Source organism: Zonotrichia leucophrys, chromosome 2 (assembly GCF_028769735.1).
Source record: "Zonotrichia leucophrys gambelii isolate GWCS_2022_RI chromosome 2, RI_Zleu_2.0, whole genome shotgun sequence".
Lineage (NCBI taxonomy): Eukaryota > Metazoa > Chordata > Aves > Passeriformes > Passerellidae > Zonotrichia > Zonotrichia leucophrys.
This window is the reverse complement of record NC_088171.1, coordinates 114,094,677-114,113,086: the sequence shown is the minus strand read 5'-3', so window position 1 is coordinate 114,113,086 and position 18,410 is coordinate 114,094,677. Positions and strand designations below refer to the sequence as shown.

At 35.2% G+C, this 18,410-nt stretch overlaps 1 protein-coding gene across 1 annotated transcript in view; it reads right to left on the bottom strand.

The window, feature by feature from the left end:
• LOC135442936 (lipoxygenase homology domain-containing protein 1-like) overlaps positions 1–17,864 on the bottom strand; it is a 130,872-nt gene extending 113,008 nt beyond the window's left edge. The window contains exons 1-8 of the mRNA XM_064703209.1: positions 17,799–17,864; positions 16,549–16,726; positions 14,809–14,940; positions 9,870–10,072; positions 6,345–6,434; positions 4,254–4,386; positions 3,875–4,026; positions 1,424–1,578 (exon numbers count right to left, since the gene is read on the bottom strand). Coding sequence (XP_064559279.1) covers positions 1,424–1,578; positions 3,875–4,026; positions 4,254–4,386; positions 6,345–6,434; positions 9,870–10,072; positions 14,809–14,940; positions 16,549–16,726; positions 17,799–17,864 — 1,109 coding nt within the window. The remainder of the gene's footprint in view (positions 1–1,423; positions 1,579–3,874; positions 4,027–4,253; positions 4,387–6,344; positions 6,435–9,869; positions 10,073–14,808; positions 14,941–16,548; positions 16,727–17,798) is intronic.
• Between the last annotated feature and the right edge of the window lie 546 nt (positions 17,865–18,410).

The window sequence follows — 18,410 nt, the reverse complement described above, 5'->3', positions numbered from 1 at the left end:
TAGTAAATACTGTATAATTGAAATCGAGCAGAAGGTGTTAGATGTTCAGAAACTAATATCAAGTTTTAAGACAGGTAAAATGCTTATGTTCCTTTGGTTAAATGAGAACAAAAGACAGAACTTTTTTCATGTCCTGGATCAGAAAATAGCTCTGTAAAATAAAACAAACTTGAGGCTGAAGATTACTGAATTAGATTTCTGAAGAGCAAAAACCTTCTCCCTCCTTGAATAGAGCACAAGTACATTTTGGCAAACATAGAAGTTACACCTGATCCCTACCACTGACTTATTTTAATCCCTTTTCAGTGGAAGGGTTTCCTTCTAGAGAAGTTAGACATTAAAAAAGAAACACTTGTTCCTCTTTTGCACTCTCTATCGTAGAATAATAAACATCTGGTGTTAATTATCACAGAATTAACACAGCAAAGTGCCTCACCATTTATCATTCCTAAGCCATATTGCTCACTAGAAATAGCTATGACACAAAGAAAATTTCACCTACATTTTTTTTAGAAAGGTAGCAGCTCCAGCTAGCAACAACAGCTGGTCTGCATCCAAATCTGCTCAGAGAAATCCTCAGTCTTATACTACTATTTATAAGCATCTTACTGGTTGAAGAAAAATCTCAGATTTAGAGCGTTAATCAAGGTGAGAAAACATCTTTATTCCTGTTTTGGAGGATGTGACACCAAGTATTGCAAGAAACTGTTCAAGGTTATGAGACATATTCATTAAAATCCAGACAAAATAACTAAGCAATGTGCATTTATTAAATATTTTTTAATTAAATGTTATTTATTCTGGTGCCTTGTCACATAGGCATATTGTTCCTCTTCATTTTCTTTATTTCACTCGAGTCATGCATTTTCCCATGAGAGAAACTGTAAACTGGAAACTCCAAAAGTGGGATTACCATATTTTTCTAAAATGCAAAATCAAGTATTTATCAATTGACTTTTAAGATGCACATTTAATAACTGAAATGGAACATCTACAAAATAATTCCAGGCATCATATTTGTCTCTCTGGCAAAAGAAAGTAAAGAGAGTGAATGCTAGTCTTGGATGGAAAACCTTGTTTCTTTCCCATTTAGAAATACACTTAATTTAGAACATTTCAGGTGCTTTAGCTTTCCTTCCTGAAAGGTAAAATCACACTTACAGCACTGATCCTGTAAGATAAGGCTGTACTCTTAATTCTAGTAACACAGACTCAATATAAGTGTTTAACCTTTGCTACAGATCATACAGAACATTAATTCAAGCAATCTGTTCTGCAATAACACATTTTGTAGATTTTATGAAACTGTGAAATAATCAAAAAATGTCTTTGCCTGAAAAACTCACATTTAGTACATCAATTGACACAATACTTGTAGCAATCCATATTGAAGAATATTTAAACATATTGCTGTAAAAACTACCTTTCACAATTGAAAACATATTCTGAGTTGCTCCCAGCTTCTCTGACGATGACTTTATCACAGTACCAGCGCTGGCACTGGGTGCCGGCCTCGCAGCGCAACAGCACCTTCTGCAGCTTCCCGAGGGATACAGCCTCCACTGCAAATCCACGGACCTGCGAGACACAGGTGACAGCACTCTGCAGTTTGCCACCAATGAGGCACTCCAAAAGCTGGTGTGCTAAAAGCCTGATCAATTCCCACAATGTACAAAAATTTCAGCTTGTTTTAATGACAGCTCGACCGTATTCAAAGAGTTTGGATCTGAAGAGTTAAAAGTCTTTTGATGAAGGGTCACAGTAAACAAGAAAGCACAGCCAAACACAGGATGCAGTAATAATCCCCCAAAATATTGGGCTTTTGCAGCCATCATCCAAAATGCTGAACACAATCCTTTAGTATTGTTTCAATGCCTTGGCATTTACATTACTCTTCTCTAGGTACGAAACACTCAAAGCTATTATTTCTTTTGTTGATATTACTTTAAATCAGACCTTCACATCATTTTCTCCTTTTGGCCTCACCTCCTCTACTTACATTTTATTCTACTGAAATAAACTGAAATCTGACATGCCATTTTCCCCTTGTTATTCATTTAGGCTTGTGCTTATAGTTGGAAAAGATTGTTTTCATAGAAGCATGAAGCCGATCAGGTTCAGGTTGATAATTTTCTGTCCCAGGAAAAAGCACACAGCTTTCTGTCTCTAAATATAATGGTCCAAATCATTCTTCTCAGTACAAAGAAAATAAAGGAAAGAAATGCACTGGAAAATTCGTATCTGTAAAGTTCTCAGTACTCAGCAAATGGCAGAATTGAGACTGCCTGTGCAAGATTGCTTATCCCTTGTGTATAGATAATATATGATCACAAGCTAGTCTCTCTGAAAGATTCCTGCCTCAAAGTGTGCTCAGGAGGATGACAGATTTTTCAGTATCTCCTTTTGTCTTCATTATCTTTATGTCTCTATGCATTATTTACTGCAACCACCCAAAGAGCTCAGTGAAACAGAAACTGATTTCCCCAGTGACTTCACCTTTGCACTACCTTTGCACTTCTCCCATAGCACCCTGGTTTTCTGCAACTGCTTAATCTCTTTTTTAAAAGGCCATCTGCATATTTTTTCAATTTACCTACATAGTTAAAGCCCAGAGTTTGCTGCCAAAAGCTGTCAAAGATACAGAGTGGTGTGGGTGCTCAACTGAGAAACAGAGGGGTTAATTTACTGAAATATTTAGCATTTCAAAGAGCTTACTAGGTGTGCAGAGCAGAATTCTATTTGAACTCAGTTACAGCTATGGTTGTTCAGAGAAGTTAAACTGGCTATGCAGCAATACCTAAGCATGAAAAATGTGGTCACTCAGGAAGGTTTTATTTCAAGCAATTTGCCCAATATAATGCAGAATATCTGTGGCAGGGATGAAATCAAGTTGTTCAAGTCAGCATTCTACTATCTCTGCCAAAAATGATATATCCCAGTCCCTGCTCTGCTGCTCCAAACAATCCACTGTCTTACTCACCCATTTCCATAACAAAGTGCCCTTTGAACCAGTCCCCTCAGCCCCTGTGTAAATAATAGGCTGAACTGACTATAAGTCTGGCTTGAATAATGCCCCCCAGAAAATTCCACCTAAATTCTGCATTTTAATTTGAATTGAACTTTACCTCTCATACATTACTAACAGCATAAAATATCTATTTTAAAATAGTATAGATACATTTAAAGTTTCCCAGTGGTTTATGGCTGTTTTTGGCACTTTAGGTACTGCTTTTCATTTGGTAATTAAGTGTTCCACTAACAGCTTGATACCACTGGTTATACATACAAGTGTTAATCCTCAATAGACCACAAAGGAAGAAACAGGCTCAATAGAAGGTCACAAGAAGGCTAGTGGCAGAGTTAACATTAAATTCAGTAGTTGCTGAAATTTAACCATACTGCAGAAAATCAGGATGATGCATATTTTACCTTTGGAAGAGCTAGGAGGTAATCAATTGAAAGAAAAATTACTTTAAGTTGGTCCTGTATTAATCACAATACCTTACTATTATACATTAAAGGAAATACATAACAGACCTACTAAGATCTGAAATCATGGGACAATCTCTGTACAGTCCTTTGGAACCATCTGTAACTCATCATATTTTGAAAGGATATGTTTTAAATTCATAGGCAGCTCTTCTCAGCATCTCAGGGTGAGGCCCTTAAACATTTTTCTTTCCCTTTTCCTTACTATGTTTTCGCTCACCCTATTAAATTTGGGGTCATTAGAAAAATATTTTCCTTAGTTCTTAAAAGTTATTTAGCTAAACTTACATGGTTTGCTGTATTACTATCATTAGGAACCTGTATAACTTGTATACAATTACTTAACTATATTCACAAGGCTAGGCAAATTTTTTTTCAAACTTACCATTCCTCTCTGAAATGGCACTGGTGCACCAGTTTTATGCAGAAGTCTTAGACCAGAATCTCCTCTTTTTCCATAGATACACAAATAAACTGCACAGTCGGTATCAGCTTGCTCCAAGTCACCAGTGTGGACATAAACACGGTATAAAACAACTTCCAGAAATAACCAAAAGAAGAAAATTCAAGTTATATGTAATCACAACTAATTTTAGCTTAATGCTAGCAATGACAGTATGTCTCATCTGCAATTAGTTTTCTGGAAGATATTCTCCAGAAATCAGTCAGACTATTTGCTTTTAAGATTGCTAGGACCACAGTTTGGTTGGCATTAACACTGAAAAAGAGGTAGCCAATATATAAATAACTGTATGCACACATACTTGGATAGATTGGTTTTCCAGCTTCCACTACTGGAAGTTCACACAGAAGTTCTCTATTATCATGATTCTTTGATAGCCATATGTTTGCTGGAAAATTCAGTGTTTTCTTGCTCCTTAGATGTTGCAGGATCACCTGAAGAAGAAGCAATTGTAATATAACTCTGTTACAGTGCTTTGTTTCTCAACAGCAAAAGATAATTTTGTATACATTTTTTTTCTATCTCAGAAAAAAGTAACACAATCAGTAAATATGGCATATAAAACTGCAGTATGAAAATACTTTTGTTTTGGCCACTAGAATGCAACAAACAAATCTGTGGTTGTAATTTGTGGATTTGCCATTTGCAGTGTCCCCAGGTCTGGTTTCAGTGAGTAAACCAGCTCTATGTAACACTGCCTGGAGGACTGAAGACTGAAAACCTTCTGGTAGCTGCTGTTGCATCACACTGACCTTTTGGAAGATGTAGAAAGATGGACATAGATTTTTTTATTTTAGAATGAAAACAGGATGAAACTCATCAACTGCATCCTTCTGAACTTTGACAAGTAGAGGATACATTGGATTATTAAATCCATTTGTGTTATCTTTGGCTCTTCTACAGCAAAACAAAAAATAACCTGGGTACCATCACCATCTGTATATTCTTAAGATTATTAGAATTCAAATTTCTAGAGTTATTTGCTGCTGTACAGTAAGATAGCTGCCTTACTTGTTTCCTATAATTCCAGCACTCTTTATAATCTTTTATGAAAGTAGTTTTCTTGGTCTTGAATTACAATACTTACTACAGGGGTTTTCCAGAGGTCTTGACTAGCAAAAGAAAATCAAAAATTGTCTTTCTGCATTTGTGTTTCTGAGTGTGAATATAATATGCATAAGCCTTGCAAACAAAATTATGAAAGCAAGTACTCACATCCAAATTCTAACACTTAGAAAATCAGAGCAATACATGTTTTTATCTCACTTTTCCAATAAAATATTATTTAAAGTAAAATGAACACTGCTTTCAACACCAAACCATGTATTTATTCTAATGTGAAATACTTTGGCAGCACTGATTCCTAATCTCTAATATTTACTGGCAGTGCCCTCCTGCTGATTCATAACAATTGCATATATTAACTCATTTTTCAGAAAAACACAGCTTTCAACATGATTTATTTCTTGTTCTGAAATGAAGTTTTTGAAATCCCTGGCTTACCCTATGAAATTTGGAGCAAAATATTAAAGACATTTTTACTAACTAGCAGGCTGGAAAGTGGAATATTTATGCTCACATTCTGTTTTATACAGTCTCAGTTAAGACCTTTGGGTTAATGTAAAAATCTTCTATTATTGCCTAATTCTGTTTGTCTAAATCAAGCTTTTTAAGATTATTCTTTTTTATTTGAATAAGCTTGTTTCCTTTACAAATTCAACACAAGAAACAGACAAAAAATTCTTATCCCAGTTCTAAAATATGTTTTACATGAGTGTCAGCCTTAGGAAGCATTTAGAACAAATTTTGTCTGGTGAACATCCCTAAATATCAAGAGAAAAATAGAAATAAAACAAAATAAAGAAGAATTTGTTGGGAAAAAAAAAACAAACCAAGAGCTTTTTTTCCCCTGAAAATATTCATAATTATAAGAAATGGGGGGGCCTGTTATAACTTAGTTTGTTTACCTTTCAGCAAACTTTGTTCATTTCTAGCAAGTTGTTGTCATGGAATGATTGATGCTCCATCATTTTCAATTTTTCAGAGCCAGAATTTAAAGCTAGAATCTCCCTAACACACTGAAGAGTACAGAAACACTAAAGAGTATGGCAAATTTTCATTAAGCAGAATTTGGTCAAACACATCAATACAATAAAATTGCTGTCTGCAGGAATTAGGAATAATTGCAAAATAATCCTGTATATTTCTCTCCCTTAGGAGGTGAACTGTATCAAAGTTTTTGTCATCTCTAGAGCAATCTAAGAACACAATTCAGTGACAATTTATCCCAATCAGCATTTATTGTTTCACAAACCTATGTCTTTGTGAAAAGATGGGCCCTTATTTACATAAATTTAATAAAATGGAAACAAAATCACTGTAAAAGTCTCACCCTCTGTAAGTTCCACTCTGGTTGTTCATCTGGTAATCCATCAAGTTCAATTCTTATCTTATAGATATTCCCAATGCTGTTTATTTTAACCTGAATAAAGTCAGAATAGTCAATATAAAACTATATAGAATTACATCTTTATCTTTGCAATTGATTCTAGATTTATCTGAACCATTGGAGTATCTGAGTGCTCAGGAACAATGCATAATATTTGATTGGCAGGTTTGAGGTTATAGGATTCAGAAAACACGTTTCTTCTGTTTTGACTAACAGATTACTGTGTGAGCCCCAGTTTGACCAGATCACAGCCTAATGGAATCACAATGCTTGCCAGAAAAATGATTTGGCAGGTATTTGAACTATTCAAAGTTTCAATAGTAAAAAAAGTTGGTGAGGGTTTTCATGAGAGAAATGAGCAATACAAAATTACATCCTACAAAAAAAATTGCATCCTCTGACTACAAGTCACAAAACTTTCATAATTCTCCACAGACAACCATAAACCCTAATATGTCAACATGAAGGATACAAAATTTTGGAGACCTCAAAAAATAATTCCCAAGGGTTGGCAGAACTTCTGCAAAACTTCAGAAGTCACTGATGCTATATTTGTTTTCTAACAATGATTTGCATTCATTTGCCCTTTCAAGCATTAAGTGTGTTCTTACTTATAAAAGCTATTCTATGCAACCCTATATTCAAAACTTTAAATGAACCCTCACTTATCTAGGGTTCATTTGAAGTTTAATCACTATTTAAAGCAAGTATAAATAATTTTAGATAATTTATAATGTACCTTTAGGAAAGGAAGAGCATGTTATTATGCTATTTCTCAAATAATTCTATTCATAAAAGATTGGTAAAAGCCTATTTCTTTCCACAATTTACATTCAAAAAGCTATTTGCATTGGACAAAAATTGCCTTCATTGTCTTAAAAACATAAGGATATTATCCACTCATTCTATAATTTCATTTTTAAAAAGCACTCTTCTCATTTTAGAGTTTAGAATTACCTCTTCTCCTGTATCAGCTTTTGGTTCTTTGTGCTTTTATGTAAGAAAATTTTATGTTATAGTCACAGCATTGTCATGCTTTAGTCAAAGATTTCTAAAAGAAAAAACTGCTACTCTGGATTTCCTGAACATTAAATATACATTGAAATTTCCTAATGGTTGTTTGAGACAGAATCTGTGGGTTTCACACATGTAATTTGTATTGATATGCTTGTTACATCAACCTGAATTCCATTAACCAAGTAAATGTGAACATCAGGATTGAAACACTGATGTGACAATAGTTTCCTTCTTTTCCATTGGCTAAAGAAAATAGCTTTGCTTTGCTCTGCCAAGTCATATCCTTGCTTATGCTGCATAATATTCCCCTTCAAAAGTAGTCTTATTGGAGTAACCTGGAGACTTTGGGATTAAAGCAGCAGTAAATTGGGCATATATTCAGCTTGAATGCAAAAACCCCCCCACACATGTATTGTCTTTCCCCCATTTCACAAACTGACCTACTTCTCAAGTAATATGGGATATTGTCTTCTTATTCACAGAGCTGGTGCTCACTGCAAATACAAGGCTGTCATGTCATTTGTTTATTCTAATAAATCCCTCTTCAGACTTTTAGTAAATAAAGAAAAAAGGTTGCACATAATTTCATGTATCAACACAACACAAAACAAAATGTAGTAGACTAAGTCAGAATGCAAGAGTGCTTTCTTCCTAAAACAAGTACAGGTCTTCCAGAAGTAACACTCTGGTAGTCTTGATTTTTTTAATGCACTGTTTTAGGAATGATTAAGCAGGCAAAGAAAACTCACATGGGTAAGGTAAAATAAGAAAGAGAAGATGACATATTGAATGGTTTTCAATTCTTAGGTTAGTTCTACTCAAACTTTTCATAGTTGTACATGTTGCTGATAAATGCAAGGTTAAAGAACTTCAAACTGATTCCTAATTGCTGGATTATTTTAGCCTTTCAGAAGCTGCTTTCTTCCTAGAACTCCCTGCCAGAGCTATGATCAAATTGATTACATTAAAAATAAAATTTGGTATCATCTGTTCTAGAATAGATCAGTAAAAACATAGAAGTTCAAAGGCAGAAGTGGTAAGAAGAAGATGTAACTTTTTTTGTGTCTTACACTCCTATCTTCATTTCAAGACCTGTTCTGTTAAACAAGTACAGGATAAAGTTTAAGGGGAAAACGAGAAGAAATAGCTCTTACTCAGAGGCTTTTTCTTTGTGGATTTATCCACTGCAGACTAAAGAGTGAAAAGCACTTCAGTGACATTTGCTGTTTCATGTCTGAAAGCTATAGTGTCAATGTGATGTAAAAAAACCCTAGGAGTAGCCCCAGGTGCTGAGAGAAAGATCCTGCTCTCTCACAAGATCAATATCTGCAGCACACAGTCATAATGGGCCACATCCATTTTAAAGAAGAAAAATTGGTCCATCTCTTTTGAACATATGGATTAACTTTGCAAACATGCCATTATCCCACATTGCTTATAAATTATTTACTAATTAGGAGAGCAGGATTCCCTGTGGATCATAATCTACAGCCTATATGCTTAGAAAATGAACATTATGGTAGGTTGTCTCCCTGCCTATGCCCTATTCATAGAGAGAATTGTTATTATTATTATTATTATTATTATTATTATTATTATTATTATTATTATTATCATTGTTATTTTTGTTGTTGTTGTTGTTGTTGTTATTATTATTATTGTTATCATTATCATTATCATTGACAGTAGCAATCTTGGATTATATGAAGATTATATTACAAGAGTTGATGAGTCCAGAAAAAAAACCCATGAAATATGTAACTTCTGCTTTAGCTGCTGAAAACAGCAATGTCACATGCATGTCAGGCAGAGATTTAAGCAAAACAGAAATTTTAGCTCCTTTGGTAATTTCCTCTCAGCCTACCTAGACATAATTTCCTTATTAAAATAGAGGTGGGCTTATCCTTAAATAAAAGCAGAAACCCTGTGTTTTGACAGCATGGTAATATAGAGATTTCATTGGACTTTTAGTTATTCCACAGGTAAACTTTTCTGGCATTTTAATCACTTATAGCATGGCAGCTCTAAAATGGGTTTTCTTGTTTAATTGAACAAGTTCCACAGCAAACATTTTATAGTATGCTTTGAAAACTATATGCCTGAAAATTTAATTACTAAAGATCCCTAAACAATATTCAAGTCTTATATCAGGCGTGGTTTTTTTCAAAATGAATAGTTTTTAAAGCTAGTTTCAAATCAATTGCCTTAAAGAAATCACTTTACTTCTCAGTTGTCCCATTTGATCTTCTATATGTGGGAGGGGGTTTAAAAGAAAAATAATTTCTGTTGTTTATTATATGTAACAAACTGATTTCACACAGAATTCATGGAGATTAAATACAGATTTATTTTATGGAGTAAATATAGGAGCAAAACAGGTTTTGTTTTCTATGACAGGATAATCCTTGGAAAGGTACCTATTAAATAATGTTCTTAGCCTTCATTAGCTACCTGAAATTCATCTTCCTGCCTGGGAAAAAACAGCTGCTTCCCGTTGTCCTTGCCAAGAGTTATGGGTCCAGTTAATCCTCTGTCTCCATATATCCAAAGAGCAACACTTGCTTCTGTTCCTGCATTTCCTGTCAGTACTGACACTTTCCATTCATCATCCAAAGGAAGGGGACTCTCACCACCTTGGGGATTTCTCATTTCCTCTGTGAAATACAGAATGTTAGTGGGAGATGAAAATTGACATGGAACTGCCAGTTGCTGTTGTAACTTCAGCACATAAGGAGGCCATAACAGCAGGGGGATTGTATTTTTTTCATGGCAAGTGAGATAGCCTGAAAAGATTGATTTATGTTTCTTGTCTAGACCAAAATGTACTGATTAGTTGAGCTACAAGAATCAGCTGGAAAAGAACAAGTTATCTCTCACATATGCCATCATCATGCTCTTTGTACATATTCTGGAGCAGAGCAAGGATGCTATGGTGCAGAACTGTGACCATTAAATTGATATTTCTGGTTTCTTAGTCTGATATTTACAAACAAGTAGAATTTCTCCTCTAGTGCCTTGTGTTGGGACATCATTAGCAGAGTCACATTTCTGACAATATAAACATTTTTCATTTCAAATTAAAAAAAAAATCAGGAAATTAGCTTTCTTTAAGGTAAATATCAACTAAATGCTGTAAAAAAATCAAAAAATACCTCAATATAGCCTTGCTTAACCATATTTGGATTAAGGCATTCTCTGCATGAATGAGACAATAGCAGCATAGTAGCACTTTATGAATAAATTTCACAGCTCTAATGGCTAAGCAAATACAATTTTGTAAAATATAGCCTTCACTAGAACAACACCTAGTGATCTTCCATCTACCCTTAAGAGAAACACACATTCATGCAGAGACATCAAAAGACACCTCTGCATAGGAGATATGGAAAAACCAGACTCCATTAAGGGCAAGGAATTTAGTTTTGAGTAATTTAATCAAAGTGGAATTTACAAACATCAGATGTCTGGAACACTGCTTTTTAATAATGGGACCACTGACCTTGGAGCCCTCTCCAAAAAGAAGGAATCCTTGCTGCCAGGAACTTATAGAGTGGTCTGACACAAGGGGCAGTTATAAGCCCCACATTTGAAAAGTTGAACCTACACATTGCCAATATACTGTGTCCTCCAGGGGCTTCCAAATTGCCCACATGAGCACTTTCCATGTGACTGCAAAAAGATTTTTTAATATGCCACCAATATGAATTTGTTAAAGAATTCCCAGTGCATCACTGGGGATGTTTCTGCTGCATTGCATAAGTTATGTCATGATGTTAGAGTCCTTTCCTTTTTTGTTTGCTCAATTAAAACACTGCACTGGGTTTCTCTGGATGGAGATTTTCCCTTCACTTATTTCACCACCCTTACATCAAAGGGAAAAAAACAAACACCCAACCAGACAAAATCAAACCAAAACCAGACAGAATTGATGCAAAAGCTATCACTCACCACCAGCAGCCCTTTTTTCTTAGAAGTTTTACTCAAAAGGAATTATACAGTTGGTTGGATCATCAGAATGTCCTATATTTAATTCAACATGTTAACCAAAGTACCAAAACTGAATTATGATCCACTAGCATTAATATCTTAACTGATGTGAAATATTTGCACAAGGAAATGCTAAGGAATTAGGATCTATACAAAGTTTTGCAATAAATAAGGACTGACTTCTGGAATCACAGGAAATTTAGCACTGAAAAATATTATAATATTTGGTTAATCAATTTTTAAGAAATTCAGAACTGTAATATCATTACTTTTACAGCGCTGCCTCTAACAGTAGAATTATGACTTTGGAATAGCCATAGTAATTTAGAGTAGGCATTGCTGGCTGGTTTTATTGATTCTTCATCATGACTGAGAGCAAGTTATTCTGACAGAAAAAAGAAAATTAACACCCCAAAAATAAAGCAAGAGGCAAACATCTAGAGTTTACCTGAATAATAACTTAATTACACTTGTCTTTCGGTGTCTGAAAGAACAGAACAATAGCAAATTGCTTTGGTGTGATAAATATTTCTAAGAACTTGACTGAGATTTTCTGTAACTGTGGTTACCTACTTCTCACCTGTAACTCTGAAAGATGGAGCTCTTTCTAGCTATCCAAAACCACAACTTTCTTACAGCAGAGATTAAAATGTTCATAAAATGCAAAGGGATTCAAGAAACATAAGGAATTCCGTGCTGCTTCTTATGCTTAGGACAAGAATTCCAGACTTGGCCGGCTGCTACCTAAAACAGTTACTGCAACCTCAAACTACCACCTCTTGGAGCAATTATAATGCACAAACAATTCACAGGCTTGGAATGCTTTCTGCCTCATAAATTACTGGCTCTTCTTACAAATGGAAATCGGTAGCATTGATTTGCTACAGGCTAAAAATATTCCAGTCTGAAAAGAGGATTTGATGGTTGCCCTGCATTACTCATGGGATTTTACACACTTCATGACACCATGCTGTAAATCTATTGTGACAAAAATTAATTCTAATAGGCCTGCATTAGAATGTTGAAGTCACAACCCTTTCCACAACTTCACAGAAATAACTTTTTTTTAAATTTACGTACTTATCCTAAATGTAACACAAAAGGAAAATTATCTGATAAAACCATATGATTGAGTGACATTTTTAGAATGAACCATCAAAAACACTAATCTCTGGATCAGAAGTTTGGGCAATAAAGTGGGTGTATTTTTTATTACACCTTTGTGTACCATCATTTCCAATGTTAACTGAGGTTGAAATGAGATCAGATTTTATTTTTACCTTCTAAGTAAAATATATTAAAAAATTAATAGCAACTGATAATGCCAGACATACAGGAAAAGAATGTGGAGGATAGAGAGAGCATTTCTCAGAGCTACACTTGGTTAGTACCAAACCACAGAAGTGTCCTCAGGGTCACAGACTGCATTTGTCTCATGGAAGCTAATGACATCTGAGCTACTAAATGGAAGCTGGGACCTGACATCATCTCTGTACAATGAAAGAAGTTTCTTGAGGAACACTGAACTCACACTGCAATGGGAGAAGTCTCAAATGCTGTAGAATGATTTTCAGTTTAATGAATCCTAAATCAATTATTATTTGTGAAAACAGAAATCAAAATTCACCTACAAGTTAGCAGACACAGATATAAAGAGGAGGGTCTGATCAGCCTAAGAGTTAATCTGCTCTGAGTTTGCCTGCTAAGCCCACTACTGGATTGCAAATTCAGTACAAGCATCACCTTTTCCAAATATTAACTGTGAGTGAAAAATAGAAAATAACAACTTAATGAATAACAGTTTAAAACTCAGGCTCACCTGTACATGTCAAAAGACATATGTTGAGTGAAAAGTATCTTACTAAAAAATTATCATTTTATTTGAAAGACAGAGTAACTTTGATATTTCTATTCATTTTCCATAAGCAGAATCTATATTTATGAATGCCAGAAAAACTACTTACAAAGTGCTATAGACTCTCTGTAACCAATTTCACGGCAGATATTGCTTCTATAAAAGGATCCTTTGTACCCAACCCTAAAAACATCCAGCTTCTTTGAAAACAGGTTTGATGGCTTGTGTATTGTTGTCATGGGTTTCAGACACAGCATATCTGCTGACAGCCCACCACTCTTCAGGAAGGCTCTGTTACACAATGATACAACGTGAAGCCTGACAGATTAGAAATGGGGTGTTTTGAGCTAAAAATGGAAAAAATATTTCCAAAAAGAATTACGTATTTATAGTGAATCCCAACTATGCTTGAATTTAACCAGAACACTTTGATTGAACTGAATTTAATTAAAATCCTGCTTGATACCTCCCATTTTACCCTATGGACAAGGATGCCAGATGTGATGTCTTGTTCACATGGCCAGACTTTTCATGTACACCTTGAAACAATCTGAGGATCAAGTTTGAAACCAAATCAGCAACCAACCTGAATTATTTGCTACATAAATGCCTTTGAGACCACCTGTAACTGAGTAAGCAGTTGCCTCCCATAGTATGCCCCATAAGCACACCTCCCATACTGGAAGTTGCAATATAATCTTGTCTTTAAAGCTCTTTCAAAGTTACAGCTATTTTTCCCCCATGTGAATGTGCCTCCATGTTTGCAGCTCAGCAGTTTCCAGTTACCCCACCTGCTTTTTGTGGTGATATGACGCGATTCACACTGTCAGGGTCTTTGGGCACATTGAAGGGATGCAGGAAGCAAACATAATCAACCTCACTCTTTAAGAGATGTATCAGTTTCTGTTTTGTTTAGTTGTTTAATTCCTTAGTTTAGTTACTAGGATGCTAATTATTCAAAAAATTCTTGTCTTAGACCATTTGTCCAACATCTTTAGCTCAGAGGAAGCATTTTATTCTAGAAAAACACATCTACTAGACCATGACTCCAGAGACATGATCAGAACATTGTTTATCTAACTCTTACCTGCAAAATCATAGGTATAAATCTAGCATGCAATGCATCAAAACCTTCCTCTTTCCTCCAGTGAACCATAAAGCAGGAAACATGAGTATGAGAGCATAAATGAGAAATATTCCATTCTTTCAGTGAGCTTTAGATAGGATTCTGAACCATATCAACCTCTTAATTTCCACAGAAATATTCAATCAATAAATTACTAATTAATTTTTTTAAATAAAGTTATTTAACAAGTTACTCAACCTGCTGGTTGTTGCTTTATCAATAAACCACATTCCAATGCTCTTTTCAGAAAAAGAGTAACTGGAAATCTCTTTTATGTAGTGTGTTTGTGCTCACAATTCAGAAAATCTAGGAAAAAATCTAGAAAAGCCATTTATTGTCCTTCCTGAGCTAAGTCTCTGCATACACACACAGAGGACAAGCATAAAACATGTACTACAGCTGGTTTGGGAATTGTCACTTACTTGAGGGTGGGGGAGTTGAAGGCCTTTGAGGTACTGGCTCCTGGGCTTTTGCTGGTTGGATTTGAGATGCTCTTAAGTCATTCTTTTCTTGTTTGGGTGCTGCAGATGTTCCCATAGGCTTTTCCCGGCCGACTAAAACAATGAAATGTAAAATCTGTCACTAGCTAGAAGCCATTTGCTTTTTCTTTCTCAGAAGCTAACAACAAATCTCACAGTTGTTCCACACAATAGATGTCAAAATTGTTTTTCTATTGTTCACAGAATGCTACAAAAACTGGGAAAAGAGCTGACATACCAATTAAAGTCCATTCAATGTTTTAAAAATCTAAGCAAAAATTTAACATTGACGTAGGAATAAAATGACTTGTTAACATGTGGCTTTCCCAAAATAAACTTCTCCACCCCCAAAAAGTTTTTTTATTAAGAATGGAAGTGCTGAAATGAAAATTGCTATAGGCCATTTGAATAATAAAAACTAAATTGATATTGTTAATATGAACACATCAGACAGACAATATTTATTACTTGCATAGAAAATATTAGCTCCTTTTAATACTTTTTTAGTGAGCAACACAGATTCAGGAGGTTTGAAGTCTGTGAAAAAGTAACATTTAGCTTTATTTAATGACACAAGTAAGCACTGACTTGTTGAGAATTTCTATTAAAAACACTGCTCTCCCAAAAGGTAATAAAGGAAAATAATTTCCTCATTTCTACAAGCACACAGTGATTAAAATATTCCAATCATCCTGCAGCAAACAGGCAAACAGGGACAGAACAGTAGGGATGTGCTTACAGCCACCTTCATAATGCTTCGATCACAGTATACATGCAACAATTAGTATGAGTGGTTGTAGGTTTTGAGACTCTCTTTTTGCTAACTTTGTTCTCCTTGTGTTTGGAAGAAATCTGAGCAACTTCTCAATTGCAAACCGATGTCCATTTAGCCTTTTCATGAGTTGTTTCATTTCCTAATGTCTGTTGTCAAGTCCACCAGATAAGAGTACATTTCCTGCAGAATGGTGTTTCCTGCAGTTACAATCTAAGTCGGTTGGCTGCCTTTGGTAGCCAGTTTTTCACTAAATTAAAAACTTTGTTCTCCTGAAGGGGAAAAGACAAGCAGGCCACCCAAAGACAGTGATCCAGAGGGTGCTGAGACCCAGTTTCTGAGTCCTGGATAGTTGACTAGGTCAGCTCTCTACTGAGGAAATATTTAGACTGCAATAACAATCAAATCTGACTATGGGACAGAGGAATAACACAAGGAATATTCTATGTGGGGAGTACAATGTATTTCACATCACTGAAAAAGAAACTGAACACTGCCAAGTAGGCCTTCTTAAATATCTACTAATATCCCTATAAAATCAGGAAACACTGTGGAAGAGTTGGCAGCAAGACAACGTCTCCCAGCCTTCCAAAATCTGTGGCCAGAATGAGGAATACAACCAGGAAGTCAATGCCATCTTTAACTTGTCCCCTGTTTCAATTCTCATTCTCAAAAGCTTGGTAGAAAAACAATTGACATCTAGCATATCATTAGTATTATTAAAAGAAAGGAATGGAGTTAACTGAATATGTAGGAGAAATTAAGTGTGCATACAATAAATTTTCACTTTTAAAACTGCTGAAACACAAGGGAAATTGTTTCAATGTATCTTTTACACTTCTGCTTTGAATTTTGCCCATTAGAAACACTAGTTACTAAATAAAACCATACACTATTGAGAAATCACATACATTTGATGACCTGTGGGTAGAAAAAGATATTTCTCTCTCCAGTGTTAACAACTGGCTTAGTTTGGCCATCTGGCAGAAGACCAACATATATCCCTTTATTTCGCACTGATTCCAGGCTCACAGATCCAATTTCCAAATTCTTCTCAATTTTAAAATGACAGTATTCATCACCCGTGCCCTAAGAAATTGATAACAGAAACATGAATCCAACAATTGAATTAATGTAGCTAGAAGACTCTTTAAAAGTCTTAATTATTACTACTTTCCAGTAATATTTCAGATTAACTTTACATTCTTCACAACATGATACATTACTACACACACAGAGACATATCTGCACCCAATCCCTGTTTATTCCTTTATGACCAGAAAGACTAATCAAGTAAGTTAGGCAGGTGAAAGACCAAGTGAAAACATTCTGATTTATGTTAGGATTTAGGCAAAGGCTAGGATATATTCAAAGGAGTTTCCCACTTAAACAATTTCCAAAGGATTAAGGAATGTGAAAATATCTATATCAGAACACATAGGATATTTCTACACAAATTTTATGCATAGCTCAGATTTGCTAATGCTACATAATATAATATGTATTAAATATATGTAATTCATTTTTCCCCTCAATTTCAGAGCATTTACAAGTTTAATTTCACGACTTTTAGCCAGTGTCACTTTTTATCCGGATATCCTGATCCATTGGTGAGAGGACTGCTGAAAAATTAAATACTCACAAAGCCTATATTCAAAATATGGATCAAATATTTTAATCCCTGAAACCATACTGGAGGCAATAAAAAACTCTCATGGACGTTATACCTGAGAACTTACACAGCTCAATTTCATATTCAGTTGGCTTAAACTCCCAAATCAAAATCATGCAAAAATATTTCTTACATTTATTAACTTAGATGAACAGAAAAATAAAAGTTAGTGAAGTACGCAGTTACTTACATCTTAGTTATTCTTCAACGGGTTTTATCTGTATCATCTATCAAACAGTACATAAGTTTTAACTACCTCCACATTCTCAATAGTTTAGTAATATAATCAGATCTTTACTGAGTCCATCAACTCCCAAATTGACACAACACCCTCTCTTGCTATATTTTTCTGCTTTTGCTTTGGCAAATGAAGGAAAATATTTGAAACATTTTTAATCTGAACAAAGTTTTATGCCAAGAAAATAAAAAAAGATTCTCTCCTATCACTGACAATTCACTCAAATGGAAATACAAACAATAACTGCTTACTGTTCCATCACACTGGTCATCTTGGATCTTCAGATACATTCTTGGCTTTTTTACACTTTCAAACATGCAGAGTCCAGAGCTGATTTTATGCACTTTCCAGTAGGATTCCTGCTGCTGCTGACCTGCTCCACTGCAGCTCCCATCAGGTCTAAGGGACAGAGCCTGGCAGAGACTTGTGTTGAGCAGAATGATGGCACCATGATGAAACACACCCTTTAGATCAGAAACAAAAAGTCCTCTGTGAACAGCACAGCTTTTCTCCATATTAAATTGGGATACTGATACTGCTCCTACCATTTGATTTTAAGCACTTATGCATGTCCTTGTATAAAAGATAAAAGAGTCAGTCTCAAGTAATTCAATTACACCTCCAGTCTTTGAATACGTGCTGCTTTCTGCGCAGGCACCAACCAGAGCAGTGGAAATCCTTCCCTACTCTGCAGTGTCTCTGCTTTTTCTTGCTCAGCAGCACGGCACAACATCCAGAGAAGAAGGAGAGTGGCAAATTAAGGAACTTATCTCTTTTCAACAGCAGCTCTGTGCTACTTTTTGACGGTCTGCTAGGAAGTTGAGGGTCCCATCTTTCCTGTGTTACTGCCCACTCTGTCTGTG